Below are 18,438 nucleotides of genomic sequence, written 5' to 3'. Positions count from 1 at the left end.
AAGCTGGGGCTAAAAGCCAAAACTAAGTCTGTGTGGGTTTTGGTTTTGTGTTGTGTTTTTTTTTTCTTAGTTCTTTCTTTTAAATCAGCTCTCCCATGGGCCGCACAGCAGGGATGCCAGGACTGGTGAGGAGCCCTTGCATTACAGGGCAGTGCCTGCTCCTGCCTCCTCTGCTCCATCAGTGCTGTCCCTGCCTGGCATGTTGTTTTACACACTCTGGTAAATCACCTCCTGCTCCTCACACACCAGCTCAGGGCTGTGGAGCTTTGCCTGGCTGAGTTGAGACACAGGAGCAGTGTTCCCAGTGGTGCCATCCTGGCGCCTGACATCACCCACAACTCTTTGCCCACGTGTTATTTCCATGACATCATTTTTATTACATGTTTTCCTAGCATCAAGCCTGATCCCCCCCCCACCTTGAGTCTTCCTGTGCCTCAGGGGAAGTTGGGGTGCAGAGCAGTCTCAGGGGGAGAGCAGAAATTGGTATGTGGGGGATTGAAGTCCTTCCTGCTGCTGGTGGGTGGTGTGAGGGAAGGGGCAGGGAGTGGGAACTGGAGATGTGGGGTGATGGGGGGGTGTGGGACAGCCTTCACTCCCTGTCAGGCACAGCCTGGAGCCTCCAGCTCCAACCACTGCCCCCACTCTGCTGGGAGCACCCTGCATTGCAACCACCCCAGCACGGCCTCCTGCACCTCTGGGGGACCCACACAGCTCTGCTCTCACTCCCACTGAACCTTTATCTCAGGCTTCCCCAAAGCCCCACCAAACTGTCCCCAAAATGCTCAGGGGACAGGACACATGGATACTGTCCCCCTCCAGCCTGCTTGGCCACGCTGCTCTGCCCAGCTGTACATGCACAGGAGGGGCCCGGGCTCTGCCCTCCAGGCTCCATCCTCAGGAATCTCCAGTAAGTGGCAGCAGTGCTGCCCTCGGGGTGCAGTGTCCCTCAGTCAGGCAGCAGCTGCTCCAGCTCCTCCTCGTTCAGGCCGTTGGTGATGAGGATGTGGTCCAGCTGCTTCATGTACCGTCCCAGGTCCTGCATGAAATGGGGGATGCGGGTCTTCTCCAGCACCCCAAATTCCTTCAGCCGATTCACATCTTCATAGGAGACCTGATGGGAAGCAGGGAGCTGGGACAAAGCAGAAGGGATGGACCCCGTGGAGCCCACCCAGGTCACCCCACCCAATGCCAACATCCCCTCCTGCCTGGCAGGAAGCACTGGCAAAGCCAGGTGGAGGGGGATTTGCAAGAATTTGACCGTTTTCTGTTCCTGCAGGGCCAGGCAGTGGGGCCATCAGGGGTTAAGCCTCTCCCCAAAGGTCTTGCAAACAAGACCAGATTTTCCTCTCCTTCCTTGCATCCCACTCAGCACAGCCTTCCCCTGTTCCCCCGAGATCCGTACGAGCAGGCACAGAGCTGCAGAGCCGCCTGTTTCTGGGACACGGTGCGAGGGAGGGAGCCCGCGTGGGTTTTGGGATAGGAGAGGAGTTTGGGATCAGCCCCCGGCCATGTCCTTCCCCCAGCCCCTCCCGTTACCTTTCCAAGCGCAGCCAGCAGAGGGAAGTCGATGCTCTGCCGATGGCGCAGGATGCGGAGGATGCCGTCCAGATAGACCTGGTCCTTACTGAAACAGCCTGGAAGAGCAGGAGAGGCCAGGGAGCAGGAGCCCGGACCCCCACCCCACTGCCTCTGCCCGCTGGAAAGTCTGCCAGCCACAAGAACCAGAGTGATGGCACTGGAACAGGGTGACACGAGTGTGCCAGGGCTCAGGTGGTGCTGGTGGCACGGCCGGGACCAGAGGAAAGTGGGGATGGGGAGGGATGTGGATCTGGTGGCTCCTGGATCCTGAGATCCATCTCAGCCACTGAAAATCCTAAACCCTGAGGAAGTTGAGAAGTACGTTGATGAAATTGAAAAAGAAAAGGAAGGAAAAGGAAAGAAAAAACAGAAGAAAACATCATGATGAATGAAATTCAACTGCTTAGCTGCTCTTTAAATCAAGCGATGGGTTATTCTGTATAGACAACATGTAGGCATTCCACTTACTCATGTTGTGTCCCTCTTGAGACCTACAATTGATTGGTTTTTAAAGCTGTTATTTAATTAAAAAAACAGTCTATTCCTTGATTAGAGCCAGGAATGGGGAGTGGGGAGGATGTGGAGCTGGGGATGGATGCAGTGTGGGGCAGAGCCATCATTTCAAAGGCTGCTTTCCCAACGGAGTCAATGATGCTCAACTCCCTCAGCAGCAAACCAATCCTGCCTGGTTTTTCTTTAAAAAAAAACCAACAAACCAACAAAAAAACAAGACTAAAATCCCTTTCCAAACTAAAATCCCTTTCCAAACCCAAAGGCTTTAAGGCTTTCCCCTCCCTCAGTGGTACCTGGCTGGGAGGTGTCTGTCTGTCCCCGCTTGGCCCGCACGCAGTATTCCCACCGGATGCCGGCATCCTGGACGTACTGCTCCAGGTCCTGGAAGAGGGCGGAGAAGGAGAGGTGGCTGGCCCTCTCGATGGTGTAGTAGAGCAGGGCTGCCCTCCAGAGGAAGGGCTGCTTGCGGAACAGGACGCTGTGCAGGCTGGCCAAGCCTTCCTCCGTGGGGTTGGCGGGCTTCAGGCTGTACTGCTTCCGACCCTCGGAGCTGTGCCAGGGCTGACGGGTGTTGTTCACCCCCCGGATGTAGTGGGTGCCTGGGGAGGGGGGGACAGGAGACAGTGCTGTTGGCTGAAGCCTTGGAAAAGCTGGATCCTCCCCCCGTGAGTCGCTGGGGTTGGGTTTAAGCTCCAGCATCCATGGGTGCCAGCTCCAGCCTTGTCTGGAGATGCTGCCACAGGACAAACTGGAATGGGGGGAGGCATAAGGGTGATTGCCTAACAGCTCCCTGCCTGGCACTGAAACCCAGACTGGTTTGGGTTGGAAGGAACCTTAGAGATCATCCAGTTCTAACCCCCTCTCTGGAATTGAAACCCAGACTGGTTTGGGTTGGAAGGAACCTTAGAGATCATCCAGTTCCAACCCTAACACCTTCCACCAGCCCAGGTTGCTCCAACCCCACCTTGAACATTTCCAGGAATGGGGCAGCTCCTCAGGGCAGCCTGGCCCAGTGTCTCACCACCCTCATCATGAAGAATTTCTTCCTAAGATCTCATCTGAATCTCTCCTCTTTCAGCTTAAAATTGTCCCCCCCCTGTCCTATCACTCCAGGCCCTTGTCCAAAGCCCCTCCTCAGCTTTCCTGTAGACCCTTCAGGCACTGGGTCTCCCAAGAGCCTGCTCTTCTCCGGGCTGCATAACCCCCAGTCTCAGCCTGGCTCCACAGCAGAGGTTCTCCAGCCCTCTGAGCACCTCCCTGGACTCCTCTGGATTAGCTCCAACGGCTCCAAGTCCTTCTTGTGCTGGGGAACCCCAGAAGTGGACACAGGGGGAAAGTCTCCAGGTGGAGAGGGAGGGATCGAGGTGGCCTCAGGCCCTTCCTAAATTCACCCAGGAGCATCTGCCCAGCAGCCAGTGGGTACCCCCTTCTCCTGTGGTCCCCACAGCCCAGAGGCAAACCAAGGATGTCCCCAGCATCCCCCTGCCCTGCCCCACTGACCAATCTCGTGGCGCAGCATCCCCTCCAGCCAGTGCTGCCGGGCTCCAGCCAGGTTGATGGCCAGTGTTGGTCGGCTGTCCTCCACCATCATCACTGCCTGGGACAGGAGGTCGTCTGTGAGCTGCACCACCACCTGCAGGAGGAGAAGAAGAGGGCATCAAGCACGAGCACAGGGGGAGCTGCTCAGCAACACCTTGGCCCGAGGGAGAGGCTGAGGTGGTGGCAGTCAGAAAAAGCCCCCGACACTGTGGGTGACTCCACTGCCCCGCTGCCAGCTCGGGCTGTGTCTCCCCAAAGAATCCCCAGTCAGTAGGAGCAGGCAGGGAGGGCCAAGGGATGGTCCCAGGCTGGGATGAAAGAACTCCTTCCATCTCTTCACAGCCAGTGAGCCTGAGGGGGGGACTGCAGGGGCAGCTCTTGGGCAGCCTGGCTCTAGCATCCTACTGGCTCCAGAATCCCCCCAGCTCCAGCATCCCCCTGGCTCCACTGTCCCCCTGGCTTGGGCTCTGCACCATTTTGTGGCCCCAGGCAGTGGGCATCCTCCAGGCTCCTGCCCTCTCCCACTCCCACATCCCCACTAGCACGGGACAGCACAGGAAATTCCATCACCAGACCCATCCCCCTTTAAACACCCAGCAGCACCCACTTCTCCAGGGGCCCAACTTCCACACACCCCCAAGAGACATCCCATGAGGGAACCAAGGCTCTGGCTCCATTTTCACAGACTCCTGTGGATTCTCCCTATTGAGGCTCCAAGACACAAGCAGCAAGGACAGATCCGTGCCAGGACCACTCATGCAGCTCACAATTCATGGCAGGGCTGGGCAAGGATACACAGGACTACTGAGTATCTTTATCCAGAAAAAAAACCCACCTGTTTTGAGAAACATGGCCACTGCAAGTGCTGGAGCCAAGGCAGCTGTTCCACTTTACCCCAAGTCAATGAGCCAGCCAAGCAGCACTTCCTGACCATCCAACTCCAGAGCTGCAGTGGCTCAAAGCCACGGCATTGCCAGAGGAGCCAAGCAGCACTGCTGCAGCACTGGAAGTTCCTGCATCCAAGATTTGGCAGCAGCAACCTCAGCCCATCCAATGCCACCTCCAGATCCTCCCATCACATCCATTTTAACTACAAAACCCACCTATTAGCTCATGGCTGACAGTTTTTGTGATGAAAACGTGTGCACGTGTTGCTACCCCTATTAAAAAAACCCGAAAACCAACAAAGGAGAGGAGACAGAAGGGATTTGCTTTAACCCAGGTTTATTCTTGTGCAAAGCTGTTCATCAAAGCCACAAGTGCAAGGTGACAGAGCAGACTGCGCAGACCAACAGAATAAAATACTGAAAAGTGCCACTGCTTACCTGCATTAAAATATTCCAGTGTGAAAGAGAAGAACCCTTCCAGCTCTGAGAAGACCTGTCCACTCCCTCCTGTCCTCTGTCTGCCTCCAGCAAGTCACAAGACTTGCAGCTTCACTGCCCTCTCCCATGGCCAGCCCTGTCCCCTGGGGATCTGGGACAGAATGTGGCAGGGACCTGATCTGGACTAAAACTGGTTTTATGCTTTAGTTTGGTTCCCATCAAGATCATCACCTCCGTGGAGCTCCCGTGGGGGCAGAAGGCACTTGGCAGCAGCAACAGCTTCTGCTAAGTCATCACTGGTGTTAGGTCACAGGTTTGACTTGATGATCTCAGAGGTCTTTTCCAGCCTCCATAATTCTCTGATCTGGAGCTACAAGAGGTAGGGAAGGCTACAGCTTCACTGCAAGCAGGAAAAAGGAGGCACAAACGAGCCAGGTCTTGGGCTGATTTTAAACAATTCCCACCTTTTAGGTCATCTCTGTACAGTGGGAATGTATCCTGGACATCTGACACAGCCATCCCAAAAAGTAACACCAGCTGAAATCCTGGGATGTGGGAAGAGCCAGGGGACAGTTTTGACCAAAAGAAAGATGAGGAATGCACCCCTTGGGACAGCACTTTTCCTGCTCCCTCAAAGACACTGGAGCTCAGAGCTGGTGCATGGATGCTGGGACAGCTCCTAGGGACCAGGGCTTTGGTGCCCAACCTGCAGGATTGGGAGCACTGGGACGAGGTGTTGTGTCAGCCAGAGCTCTGCTTCCAGGACATGGAATGCTCAGCAAGCTGGGAGTGCTCCAGGGCCACATCCTGCTGTCTTGTCACGTGTCATTGCCCCTGCATGAAAAAAATAAAAGCCACAGAAGTTGGATTTCAGGAAACTATATGCAGGAAAACTAAATTCTGCTTTAGGATAAATGCTCTCACTCTTAAACCTTCTTTTCCCCAACCTGTTAAACAGTAGTAGTCCCCCTGAGCTCCTCCTCTCTGCTTCTCCCCATTTTCCTGGTGTTTATCCTTGTTACACTGGATTCCTCCAGGCTCTATCCTGAGGCAGCAGGGATCCAGCAGCTCCACATGCCTGAACCAGCAGGAGCTGTGGCACTGGGGCCAGGCCAGAGGTGGGCTGTGGGAGGCTGCTGCTCACTTGGCAGCCCCCAAACTATTCTGAGTTTCCCCTGTGTGATTTCAAAAGCACTCTGAAAACAACAATGCAGTGCCCTGAGTCCTGTGCTGCCTCTCCCTGGCTCAGCATCCTACCAGGACTCAGCTAAAGCCACACCCTGCTTTAATAAACACTAAATGACATGTGCAACAGAGTGCTCTGGTTGTAAAAGTGCTGATTATTATATTATTCTGGACTTTATGCTGCAGGATACATCAGTGCTCACCAGGTCACTGAGATGGCTACAGCTCACACGAGGTGACACGAGCCCCAGATGAGTTCAGCTGAGCTGTGGGAAGGCAAGTGCTAACCCTCCACCTAAGCCATCCTGCCTGAACAGGAGGCAGACTGAACACCCCAAACCCACATCTTTTCCTCTTCTTTCCCTGGTATCACCATGTGCAGAGTGAGCAAAAAGAAATGCAGCAAACGGTTGGAAAATCAGCAGCATCTGATGATGCTGCAGGTGTGGTGCCCAGAGCTGAAACCAGGTCTTGCATGAGCCCAGAAATCAGAGGTGAAATGCAAAATGAAACATTCCCTGGGATACAGCATCCAGAGAAAGGTCCATGGGCAGAGAAAAATTCTGTCTGCACTATACTGAGACACAGCAGGAGGATGAGAACTGAGGGAAGGGCACAGCTGAAGCAACTGGCCTCTGGTTTTAGGAACGAATGAAAACTCCCAGCAAGAACACCCCAGAGCCTTTAAAAGAAGGATTCAGTGCAGAGGGAGCACTCTGGGTTAGTCTTCTGCTCCCATGATGCAGAAAAAGCACAGGTAACACAGAAACAGCCATGATGAATTTTATGCAGTAGAAACTGTTTTTCCCTGTCCAAGAGCTGGATGGCATCAATGTGAAGTGATTAGGAAGTGGGGTCAGGAGGAGTGGGGGGTTCATGACACCTCTCAGTCAGGCAGGCAGATTATCAGCAAGGGTTTTGCATGCAAAACCATCCCCTGACTCAGGAAGACACCAGGCTGTTGCAGCCTGGAGAGAAATTCCTCATCTCTGTGCTGAGGATGCAAAGACCCCAGGATAGAGCTGGGCAGGGGAATGAGGAAAGGAAACGGACTGATCCGGGGGGTTGGAATCACAGAGTGGTTTGGGTTGGAGGGAATTATCCAGTTTCAGCCCCCAAAGCAGGATTAGACACTGCTTGGACAGGCCAAGAGCTCCTGGAACTGAGGGAACAGCAGCTGATGGTATGGATGCACTCAGGGGCCCCCATGGGGAGACAACAGGCAAAGCCCCTGATGTCACCCCTCAGGTGTCAGTCTGGTGACTTTTTAGAGGTTTTAGCCTGGGCGATTGGATTTTTATCCCTTATTTCAATGCACTGAGCTAATGTCATTTTGTGGCATTGACCAGAGGTGCCAAGGACCACCGTGTGCCAAGCCAGCTGAGCAGGAGCAAGGGGCAGGAATCCTGGGAATGCTGGAGCAGGCAGCTTCACACACTGCCCTTCCCTTGCCTGCAGCCCTCCTCCAGTGGCAGCACCACTTGCCTTGTTTTGGGACCCTCTGCTTTTGCAGATGATGTTCCAACAAGCCTGGAGCAGCAGGGCCAGCTCTCCAGGTCACTGACCTCTCCTCCTTCTGCATCCCCAGGGCATCCTTGTGGTCTGCAAAGCTTTGGTGGATGTAATGATGGAGAAAGAGCTCATCCCCTCCAGGAACAGAGGGCAGGTTGCTGATGGCTTCCATGGCACAGGGTCCTGCCTCTACCCTGCTCTGCCCATCTGCTCAGGACCTTGCACGCCAAGAAATCAGCAGCACTGAGCAGCTTCAGGGTGGAGAGGCAGCCCTGATGGATCACAGGAGATGCCAGCTAATGCTGTTTAGCCTAATGCCATTTCACAGCCCCCAGGACTGCAGCACTTACCAACAGCAGGGCCAGGGGCTCCTCTTCCACAAGCTGGGAGCTCACCAAAATCCATACGGAGATCTCTGAGCTCTGACAGTGCCACCTCAGTCCTGAGCCAGAAAAAAAGCAGAAGAGCTTCAGGATCTCCAGCTCAGAGCCCAACAAAGAAGCTTTTGAAGCTGTTGTAGTGTAAATACTTACCCATGAGCATGCTGCCTGCAGGGCTGGAAAGCAGATTTTTTCCTTCACCCCTCAGTGCTGGAGCCAAAGGGCTGCTGCCTGCAGGCACCAGCAGCTCAGCCTCTGGGATAAGGCCACCCCCCTGCACTAGAGTTTCTCTTTTGTTATTGTTTAGTTTTTTAGAAAGCCATGACAAGTAATATGCATCAGGAAGGCAAAGGGCTGAGCAGAGCAGACAGGGCACTGCAGGTGAAAGTCAGGAATTATGGATGCTGGTGCAGGGAGGGAGATCCATGTCTGAAACTGCCCAGTTCCTCAGCAGGGGGGCTCTGTTACCAGTGATGCCGAAGTCTCAGCAGGTTTTGGTTTGTTTGTTTTTTTTTTTTTGTTCTGTATAGGGTGCAAATTTTGCCAGGATTGCTGTAGGAGAATCCTTCTGTTCAGTGCAGGAGGAGCCCTCAGGGGTGGCTCCTGTAAGTAGCTGCTGAAAGCTGCCCCTGCTCCAAAATGTCCAATCCCACCTCAGACACAAATGCTAGAATTATTTATGGGGAATTCTGGTTGTTACAGGTGTGGTGATGGGATGAGGGGTGAACTGTTTGTAATTACCTGTTCTTGTTCATTATTGCAATGTTAATTTTGTTGGGGTTTCTTGGGGGGGTTGTTTGGTGTGGGGTTTTTTTTTTCATGTGGAATAAGTTGTTGAAATTTTAGTTCTGAATGTTGATTTTAAAACCAGTTCTTGAATATGTGATTGGCAGAGGTGAGGAATGTTCTGGGTCGATGCGGTGCCGGTTTTGGTAGCAGGGAAGGGGCTCATGGAAGCTGTGGGAATGGCTCTGCCTGCTCCAAGGGGCCGGGCCCTGCCTCAGGCCAGCAGGGAACAAAAAGATTTTGGGCTCTGGGATTAACAGAGCCAAAAAGGGGAGATAGATCCAGGGTGGGTAAGAGCAGGCAGAGGAGAGGGGGAGGTGAGAGAGAAGAGGAGCAGAGCAATGGCGGAGAGCAGAGAGGCCAAGGGCGGTGAGGAAGGAGAGGGAGAAGGTTCCTGAAGAGATTTCTCTCTCCATGCCGTGGTCAGAGGGCAGCCCTGTCCCCTGCAGCCATGGAGGAGCCCCTGGAGCAGCCCCTGAAGGCCCAGGGAGGTGCAGGGGTTGTGGAGCTGCCGCCCGGGAAGGATCCCGCTGGAGCAGCTGTGGAGCTGCAGCCTGTGGAAGATGAGGGAGCAGCTGTTGTGTCCCTGCAGCCATGGAGGGGACTGTTCCCCAAGCAGTCCCTGGCTCCGTGGGCCCCCCGTGCTGGAGCAGTTTGCTCCTGAGGAGCTGTGCTCAGGGAGGGACTCCCGTTGGAGGGGTTCCTGGAGGACTTTCTGCCCTGGCAGGGACCCCGCGGTGGAGCAGGGGAAGCCTGTGAGGAATCTTTCTCCCTGAGGAGGAAGGAGCAGCAGAGAACAACCTGAGAGCTCCGGGCTGTGAACCCCACTGCCTGTCCCCTGTGTGCTGGGGAGGAGCTGGAGGTATCCAGAACTTGGGGTTTGGGGCTGGGGAAGGAGGGAGGGGGAAGTATTTAAGCCCTGGTTTGTGTTTTCTCTTTGCCCTTTTAGTGGTCAATTAATCTGATTTGTTCCCCAGGTTGAGTCTGGTTTGCCCGTGACCCTAAGTGGGGAGTGGAGCCCTCACAGCCCTTGTCCTGACCCAGGAGGTTTTAGGTGGATTCCTCCTCACCATCCCAAAATGGGGCAGGGGGACTGAGTGGCCACGTGGCCCTTTGGGACCCACCAGGCTCACACCACCCCTTCCCTCTTTACAGCCCCACAGAAATCCAGCCCAGTTTGTAATGGGTGGGAAGGAACAAACCAGTGCTTTCTTTCATGGGTTTTAGGTGCAGTTATCACAAGTTGCAGATAAAAGAGCCCCGTATCTTGGCTGCCAGTTTACAAACATAATTACTGAACCCTGTGTTCCCTTGGGCAAAGGAAAAATGACACAGGACTGGAAGGAAGCCAGTTGTACACCAATCCATGAGGAAAAAGATGGGCTTCTGCTCAGCCAGGGCTCAGTTTGGGTTTAGATGATCACGAAAAGGGGAAAAATACCTGAATTTAATAAAGTAATAAAATGAAGATAGATCACAGATAGAACACTGGGGGCTAACATGAGGCTGAATTAGAGGAGGAAGAGATTTGCAGAGATCCTTTCTGTCCTACACAAAGACTGAAGTTGGCCAAGGTGCCAGGGACACCTCCAGCGAGTATCAGGGCAGACCAAGGGGGCTGGAGGAGGAGGAGGAATGTCACCAGGCCAGGTAGGACCTCAGAGAACTGCTCCTTACCACTTTTACAGGCACAAAACCCACCGGGTAATCATTAAGCAAGGTGATGCCTCAGAGAAATGCTCAAAACTAACTCTGTTTGGAGATGGAGGGGGAAAATCAGAGCTAGGAAAAACAGTCTTGTCACAAGGCAGAGGTGAGGAAGCCTTCAGCCCTGCAGGCAGCAGCAGAAGGCAGCCCCACCAGCCACAAAAGCAAAATCAGGTCCAGAAATCCTTCTCATTACTTGAAGCCAGCATGGTGGGAGTGTTTTGCCCCCACCTTGCTGGCAGGAAGGGGAAAAAAAGCCTCTTAATGGAAGCTGTGGGACATCCCACGCCAGACACTGCTGGGGGAACTCAGAAACTGGATTAAGAGATGCTGAAATTCTCACCCTCCATCCTGCATGGCCACTGCCATACCCTAACCACGTTTTTCCAGCCTTACATCCTGAAGCTGGGGTTTCAAAGCACCATAAGGCAGCAGGAGATCTCTGCCCCTGGCTTTGCTTTCGGAAGGCAGCTGCTGGAGATGTCTGCCAGGACAGCAGGAACGCAGGCATTCCTCATGTAAACAGCTCCCTGTGGCCCCACAAACAGAGCAGCAGCTCCTCTCCCCCCCTCTCTCAAGCATGGAAGGCAGATACGTGCTGAAAAAATCAAGGGAAATTGGTGGGGAACCAGCACCCACGTCCTAAAGCTCAGATACAACAACCACAACCAAGGTAGGGAGGAAAGGACACCACAGCTCAGAGCAGCAAAGTTTGTTCTTTGCCTCCATCGGTCCTTAATCTGACCTTCTTTTTTTTAATCAGAAAATACCTATTTTGCAGCTGTATGTTACAAAGTGACCAAGCAGGGCCAGGGATTACCTCTCCCACGCAGCCTTCCTTCTGCATGTACTTTCGGATCACGGACCAGATCTGGCACTTGCTCAGCAGCCTGCCACCCGTGGCCACCTCAAAGCTCTCATAGGTCCCATACTTCTCCAGGACAGCCTGGATGATCCGGATTGCCTGTCACATGCAGAACACAAAGCATCAGTGCAAACCCTCTCCCTGCTTCTAAACACATCATCAAATCCCACCTGCAAGAAAACCCAGGGGAAATCAACCCCGAAAAACACCTGGGAAACAAGGCAGGGGGCTGCTATAAACCAAGGAGAGAGAGGCAGCTGGAGGTGGCCTCCAGTACAAACACTTAGAATCATAGAATGGTTTGGGTTGGAAGGGATCTTAAAGACCACCTGGGTCCCCCTCCCACCAGCCCAGGTTGCTCCAAGCCCCATCCAACCTGGACTTGGACACTGCCAGGGATGGGGCAGCCACAGCTTCCATGGGCAGCCTGGGCCAGGGGCTCAGCACCCACCCCAGAACAAAAAGGATTTCTTTTTAACACCTTATTTAAATCTCCCCTCTCTCAGCTTAAAACTTCCCCTTTGTCCTATCACTCCATGCCCTTGTAAAAAGTCCCTCTCCATCACTGATGTCTCACTGATGATCTCAGCAGTCTTTTCCAACAGAAACCATCCCAGTCCAGACTACCTGGCCACTAGCCAGCTGTCCCCTCTCCCAGCTCACCACCCTCACAGCAAGGATTTTTGTTCCCTGCCCATGGCAGGGGTTTGGGACTGGAGGAGCTTTAAGGTCCCTTCCAACCCAAATGTCCAACGTGGACATTTGGAGTGTGATCTGTTTGATCTGGTTTGCTTTTCTTCTGTCATTTTTCACTCTCCCTATTTCTGCCCTGTTGGTGCCAGGGCATCTGCAGCAATCTCTGTGCCCAAAATCCCGAGGTGGAAGGGCAGCACAGACCTGCTGCCTGTGGTCAGGGCATGGAAATGCTGCTGCTGCTGTTCCCAAATGCCTGATGGGTGGTAGCTCCTGAGTTCTGCATGGCTCAATTTTGTTATCTGAGAGAAAAATGAATGTAGCCAGAGAATAAAGCAAGAGCTTGTGCAAATCTCCCTGTGCTAAGCAAAAGGGGAGTTTGTGCTCTTTCCAGGAGCAGGCAGGGGACAGTCCAAGGAGCAGCAGGACACAGCCAAGCCTCCTCAGCCTTGTCACCTGTAGCAGCAGCTAAAACCCAAAGGTGGAGGCTTTGTGCAGCATTCTTCTTGCCCAGAAACTTGTACCACTTCCCAGAAACAGCAAAGAGCTCAGGAGTCCTGAGATCTCCCTGCATGTGCACATCCCTGTTTACCATCATGGTCCAGTCTGAGCACCAGGAAAAGGCCAGGGAGTGGAGTCAGTCCTGAGCACTTGATGAGTTACAAATCCTTTCCCCTCCTTCAAGACAACTGAAATTATAAAAGAATCACTAAACCAGCATGACCCCCAGAATATTCTGCTTTTTATCACCCCTGGAAGGAGTTGTGGGAAGCAGCCCAAGCAGAAGTTGAATGGTATTGTGACAGCACACTGGCTCAGAAGGTTAAAGTCCTAAAGTTTATTTTCATCTTTTCTGCTTTCAGTTCTCCTTTCAAACCCCAGGGTCTTGCACAAAGGGTCTCATCGAGTCACAGAATGGTTTGGGTTTAAAGGGACCTTAAAAAATCATCTAGATCCAACCTCCCCACCAACCACCTTCTCACCAAAGCAGCATGAGCCATTTTATCAGCACAGATGTTCATGGGGCAGCTACACACTACCAGCATTTATTGGGCTGTTTCCTTCCCAAAAAGTGAGTTGGCATTGTAGACACTTTCAAGCAATGACTTTCCCCAGACTATTTATACCTCAAAGCAGACAATGGTGATTTTGCACCAGTTCTGGAGTTTTTCCATTTTCATTGCATCTGTAAACCTGGCCAAGCTCCTGGTGAGCTGCCAAGCCCTGCTCCTGAACAGAACAAATTTTAGCTCCTTCCTCTGAGCAAAATCCTCTGCAGGAACCTTGCAGAGAGGTCACATCCCCTCCTTTGTCCCAAAGTCACCCGAGATCAGGAGATGGGTGCTCACCACCAGCACCCAAACCACCCAGCACCCAGTGGAGGGGCCCCATGGTCAGTGGCTGGTGAGCAGCCTCCCCACATCCAGCAGAAGGTTTGGATTTTTCCATCCCTGAACAGTTCTCTCTGCACAGTTGGTTTTTATTCTCCATTTATTTACTGTGTCTTTCCTGGAGAATTGGTGTTGGTGGGTTTTGGTTAGTGTTTTTGTTCATTTTTGGCTTGTTTGGGTTCTCGTTGGTTTTTTAATTGGTGCTTTTGTTTTGCTGGCTGAACAATCAGGACCTTTCCTGCAGTGCCAGGAGGTACCTCCTGCTGACAGGGACACAGGAAGGATCATTTCTTCCTTCCACCTCTTCTCAGCAGCTCTCTCCTCCCAGGGGACCAAAACCACCAAGCCCAGAGAAACCCAGCACAGCCAGTGCCCAGGAGCAGATGACAAAGGACACACTCCCTGACTGCTTCCAGCTAGAAAAATTCCAAAGATCCCAAGCTGAGTTTTCCAAGAGCATCTCCTGACATAAGGCACCCCCCAAATCAACAGGAAAACAAATCCCCCAGCTCCCTGTGTTCTTCCAACAAATGGGCCAAGAAGGGTCCTGGTATATTTAAACTTTCTATTAAAACCAGAAAATTTGAGAGCAGCTGGTGGAGCAGCCAGCTGGAAGCAGGGAGATGGTGTTGGTTTCACTCCTCTTGTCCAAAGATGCAGGCTTAGCAAAAGAGCTCATTATTTAAGCTCCCTAATTAATGCAGGGTTTTAAATAAAACCAGCTTATAGATAACTGGTAGCTGGCAAGAAAAAAAAAAATCTCCCAAAATAAAAGAAACCAGGAAGACATTAGTGCAGGGGCAGGAGTGAAGGAACTATGACACAAATATTGTTCCATCCAATTGCAGAACTTGGAGAAAAGTTGGTAGAAATTCTCCATAGCTAATGTTTCTTCCAAAGGGATTTGGGTGAGGCCATTCACACTGGGTACCAACAAACACCTCATTTCCTTTGTTCCAAGTAACATTCAGAGAATCCCAGTTATTCATCTTGGAAGTCAACTGTACCAAAAGGGAAAGCAAGTGGGGAAACAATGCGCTGAAAAATTTGTTTTACAGCACAACTTGGGGAATGAAATGTGCTTAAATGTGAGAAGAAAACCCTGAGAAGCCAGCAGGGTCAGCCCATCTCCACCAGAACCAGAGGCACAGCTGCTTCAGGGCTGGATAAGGAGGGAGCCCGAGTCCTCTGGACAATAATTCAGGCAGAGACAGAGGAATGAATCTCAGAGTTTTTCACCTGCTTCCTCAGATGCAGGTAGAAGGGTTCCATGGGGCAGGTGGTTCTGCCAGGGCTGGGATTCCCAGCACAAGGGGCAAAGTGGTTTGGGTCACAAAGTGGCTTTGGGGCCCAGCTGGGCTCCTGAATCCAGAGCCAGAGCACTGGGCAGAAGAGTCCTGTGCCTGCCTGGTGCTGCTGGTGCCTGGAGAAGCTCATTTCCTCCTGTGAAGCAGCTGGGTGCCATCCTGCACTGCTGAGCCCCTGGCCCATCCCTGGCAGTGTCCAAGTCCAGGCTGGATGGGGCTTGGAGCAACCTGGGCTGGTGGGAGGTGTCCCTGCCCATGCAGGGGGTTGGGACTGGGTGAGCTTTAAGGTCCCAACCCAAAACATTCAATGAAATCACAGAAAGTGAGGGGTTGGAAGGGACCTCAAGAGATCCTGGAGTCCAACCCCTGGCAGAGCAGGGTCACCTCCAGCAGTCACACAGACACCTCCAGGGGGGCTTTGAGACTCCACAACCCCCCTGGGCAGCCTGGGCCAGGGCTCCCTCACCCTCACCCCGGAAAAGTTTTTCCTTATATTTCTGTGGAAGCTCCTGTGCTCCAGTTTGTCCCCACTGCCCCTTGTCCTGTCACTGGACATCCCTGAGCAGAGCCTGGCCCCATCCTCCTGGCACTCACCCTTTCCATATTTATAAACATCACTGAGCTCACCCCTCAGTCTCCTCCTCTCCAAGCTGCAGAGCCCCAGCTCCCTCAGCCTTTCCTCCCCAGGAGATGTTCCACTCCCTTCAGCAGCTCTGTGCCTCTGCTCTGGGCTCTCTCCACCAGTTCCCTCTCCTTCTGGAACTGAGGGGCCCAGAACTGGGCACAACATTCCAGATGTGGCCTCACCAGGGCAGAGCAGAGGGGCAGGAGAACCTCTCCTGACCTCCTGACCACCCCCTCCTGATGCCCCCCAGGTGCCATTGGGCTTCTTGGCCACCATGACACATTGTTGGCTCCTGGGCATCCATCCTTCCATCCCCCAGCACCCCCAGGGCCCTTTCCCCTTTGCTGCTCTCCAACAGCTCAGTCCCCACCCTGTCCTGGTCCCTGGGGTTGTTCTTTCCCAGATGTCAGACTCTCCACTTGCCCTTCTTGGAATTCATTCCATGTCTCCCTGCCCAACTCTCCAGCCTGTCCAGGTCCCTCTGGATGGCAGCACAGCCTCCTGGGGGGTCAGACACTGCTTCCAGCTTTGTAAGGAGCATTACTGCTGCAGCAAAGAGAGAGCTGGGAATATTCCACTTGTGTATAAAGGACAGAAGCAGTTAAATACAATAAAACAGACCAGATTAAGCAGGGTCTACACCAACTATTACCATCATGAACCAGGTCTGCTGATGGGTGCCATGCACAACAACCTTTAGGCTTTCCAGAAGATACTGGGGCTAAGGAGCTCCTGGGTGGTATTTCTACAGAATTGCACACAGAATCATTTGGGTTGGAAAGGGCCTCTGACATCATCAAGTCCAGCCCTTGATCCACTCCCCCCGTGGTTCCCAGCCCATGGCACTGAGTGCCACATCCAGGCTCTTTTGAAATATCTCCAGGGATGGAGAATCCACCCCTTCCCTGGGCAGCCCATTCCAATGCCTGATCACCCTCTCCATCAAGAAATTCTTTCTAATGTCCAACCTAAACCTCCCCTGGCACAACTTGAGACCTCTTGTGCCCTCTTGTCCTGCTGAGAGTTGCCTGGGAAAAGAGCCCAACCCCCCCCTGGCTCCAACCTCCTTTCAGGGAGTTGGAGAGAGTGATGAGGTCTCCCCTGAGCCTCCTCTTCTCCAGCCTCAACACCCCCAGCTCCCTCAGCCCTTCCTCACAGCACTTGTGCTGGATCCCTTCCCAGCCTCCTTGCTCTTCTCTGGACCTGCTCCAGCACCTCAAGCTCCTTCCTGAGCTGAGGGGCCCAGAACTGGACACAGGACTCAAGCTGTGGCCTCCCCAGGGCTGAGCACAGGGGCAGAATCCCTTCCCTGGACCTGCTGGCCACGCTGTTCCTGAGCCAGCCCAGGATGCCATTGGCCTTCTTGGCCACCTGGGCACACTGCTGCCTCCTCTTCAGCTTCCTGGCAATCCCAGCTCCCTTTCTGCCACTCTGTGCCCAGCCTGGAGCTCCCCATGGGGTTGTTGTGGCCAAAGTGCAGGAACCTCAAACAGCAACAAGAGCAAAAGGTAACACCAACACATCCCTGGGATGGGGCACCAGCTCTGCCCACCCCCGGGCAGCTGTAAACAAGAACCAGTTTGACACCAGTCTGCACCAGTGGGACCATCGCCCACGAGTGTGGATGAAGTCTGGTGTGGAGGAGCTGTGCTCAGGGAGGGACTCCCGTTGGAGGGGTTCCTGGAGGACTTTGTGCCCTGGCAGAGACCCCGCGGTGGAGCAGGGGAAGCCTGTGAGGAATCCTTCTCCCTGAGGAGGAAGGAGCAGCAGAGTTCGGTGACACCCAGGAGGTGCCGAGCAGAGGGAGCCGGGGCAGAGAGCAGGCCGGGAGCTTTCCCAAAGCCCACGGAGGGAGCAGTCCCTGGATGCCCAGACAATGGAGAGGTCCCAGCATGGCCCATCCTGCGGACACCAAGCCGGTGACACCCCCCTGGGCAAGGACCCCCCCACATCTCTGCACCCTCACGGGTGGGCGGGGGTCTCCCGCTTCCTCCTGCCCCGGGATGAGCAGCTCTGAACGGCTGCGATGTTCACACCCCCTCCACCAAAGGACCCCGGGGGGGGTCCCACGCCCCTCCCCAGACCCCGGGGGCTGCCCCAGCGATGCCCCCGCGCCGCTCCGCTCCCACCTGAGCCACGAAGCGGTCGGAGGCCTCCCCGTACTTCTCCAGCACGGCGGCGGGCGGCGGTTCCGCGTACTCGAACTGCGGGTCGTAAGCGAAGCTGGCTCGGAAGAACCGCTCCCGCTCGGCCTCCACGTTGCGGGGCCGCAGGGCCACGAGCAGACAGGGGCTGCGCCTCCCGCCGCCCTCCTCCCCCCGGCCCCGCGCCAGCTGGGGCAGCGAGGCGGCGGCACGCAAACCCCGGGCCCCGGCGCCTTCGCTCCGCCGCATCCCGGCACCGGTTTCCGACATGCGCCGGGTGCCCCGCGGCGGGGAGGGCCCGGGGCCGAGGACCGGGCCATGGCGAGCGGGCGGCTGCGAGCCCAGCACCATGGCGGGCACCGGGCGGGAGAGGAGCGGGGGGGGGGGAACGACTGCAATGGGACCGACAGACCGACCCCCGCCCCGCCGCCACGGGCACGCGCCGCCTCCCGCCAATCCCCGCCGCGCCCGGCGCGCCGCAGCCAATGGGAGCGGAGCGTTTAGAGAAAGCCCCGCCCCTCCACCCGGCGCCCGGCGCGCCGCAGCCAATAGGAGCGGAGGGTTTTGGAAAAGCCCCGCCCCCAGCGGAACAGTGGGGTTCGGGGCGGCTCCACCGGCGTCGGGTGCGTTCACAGCGTAGCGGTGACACCAGCCCCACCCGTGACACCAGCCCCACCCGTGTCACCAGCCCCACCCGTGGCACCAACCCCACCCGTGTCACCGGCCCCACCCGTGTCACCAGCCCCACCCGTGGCACCAACCCCACCCGTGTCACCGGCCCCACCCGCATCCCTAACCCGCGCCGTGTCACCAGCCTCTGGGCCGTTGCCACCCCAGTGGCACCGCCGACCCCTTTCTCATCACCAGCCCCGGCTGCGTCACCAGTCC

General features: G+C 54.8%; 1 protein-coding gene across 2 annotated transcripts; it reads right to left on the bottom strand.

Annotated features, from left to right (window-relative positions):
* Positions 1 to 353: 353 nt before the first annotated feature.
* On the bottom strand, positions 354 to 18,020 carry MATCAP1 (microtubule associated tyrosine carboxypeptidase 1). Of its 2 annotated transcripts, none has more exons than XM_071757248.1 (6): positions 17,536 to 18,020; positions 11,346 to 11,489; positions 3,592 to 3,724; positions 2,385 to 2,690; positions 1,537 to 1,634; positions 354 to 1,111 (listed from the first exon to the last, which is right to left on the bottom strand). In XM_071757248.1, the coding sequence occupies exons 1-6, from the start codon at positions 17,899 to 17,901 to the stop codon at positions 947 to 949; spliced, it is 1,212 nt and encodes a 403-aa protein (XP_071613349.1). In that variant the 5' UTR covers positions 17,902 to 18,020; the 3' UTR covers positions 354 to 946. The 2 variants fall into 2 exon arrangements, 1 of the variants encoding a protein (XP_071613349.1); XR_011728544.1 differs by having other exon boundaries at positions 1,060 to 1,111; positions 1,537 to 2,272.
* Positions 18,021 to 18,438: the final 418 nt, after the last annotated feature.

The sequence above is a fragment of the Heliangelus exortis genome, chromosome 13, assembly GCF_036169615.1.
Source record: "Heliangelus exortis chromosome 13, bHelExo1.hap1, whole genome shotgun sequence".
Taxonomy (NCBI): Eukaryota; Metazoa; Chordata; class Aves; order Apodiformes; family Trochilidae; genus Heliangelus; species Heliangelus exortis.
Note: the sequence above shows the minus strand (reverse complement) of the source record. Positions and strands in the feature narration are given on the sequence as shown.

Bases quoted from the DNA above. Each gene is read 5' to 3' on its own strand.
- MATCAP1 (XM_071757248.1), bottom strand. From the start codon at position 17,901: ATGGTGCTGGGCTCGCAGCCGCCCGCTCGCCATGGCCCGGTCCTCGGC. The intron at 11,490-17,535 runs GTGGGAGCGGAG...TGCATGTGACAG, and splicing joins CCGACCGCTTCGTGGCTCAG to GCAATCCGGATCATCCAGGC. The intron at 3,725-11,345 runs GTAATCCCTGGC...CTCCTCCTGCAG, and splicing joins AGGAAGGCTGCGTGGGAGAG to GTGGTGGTGCAGCTCACAGA.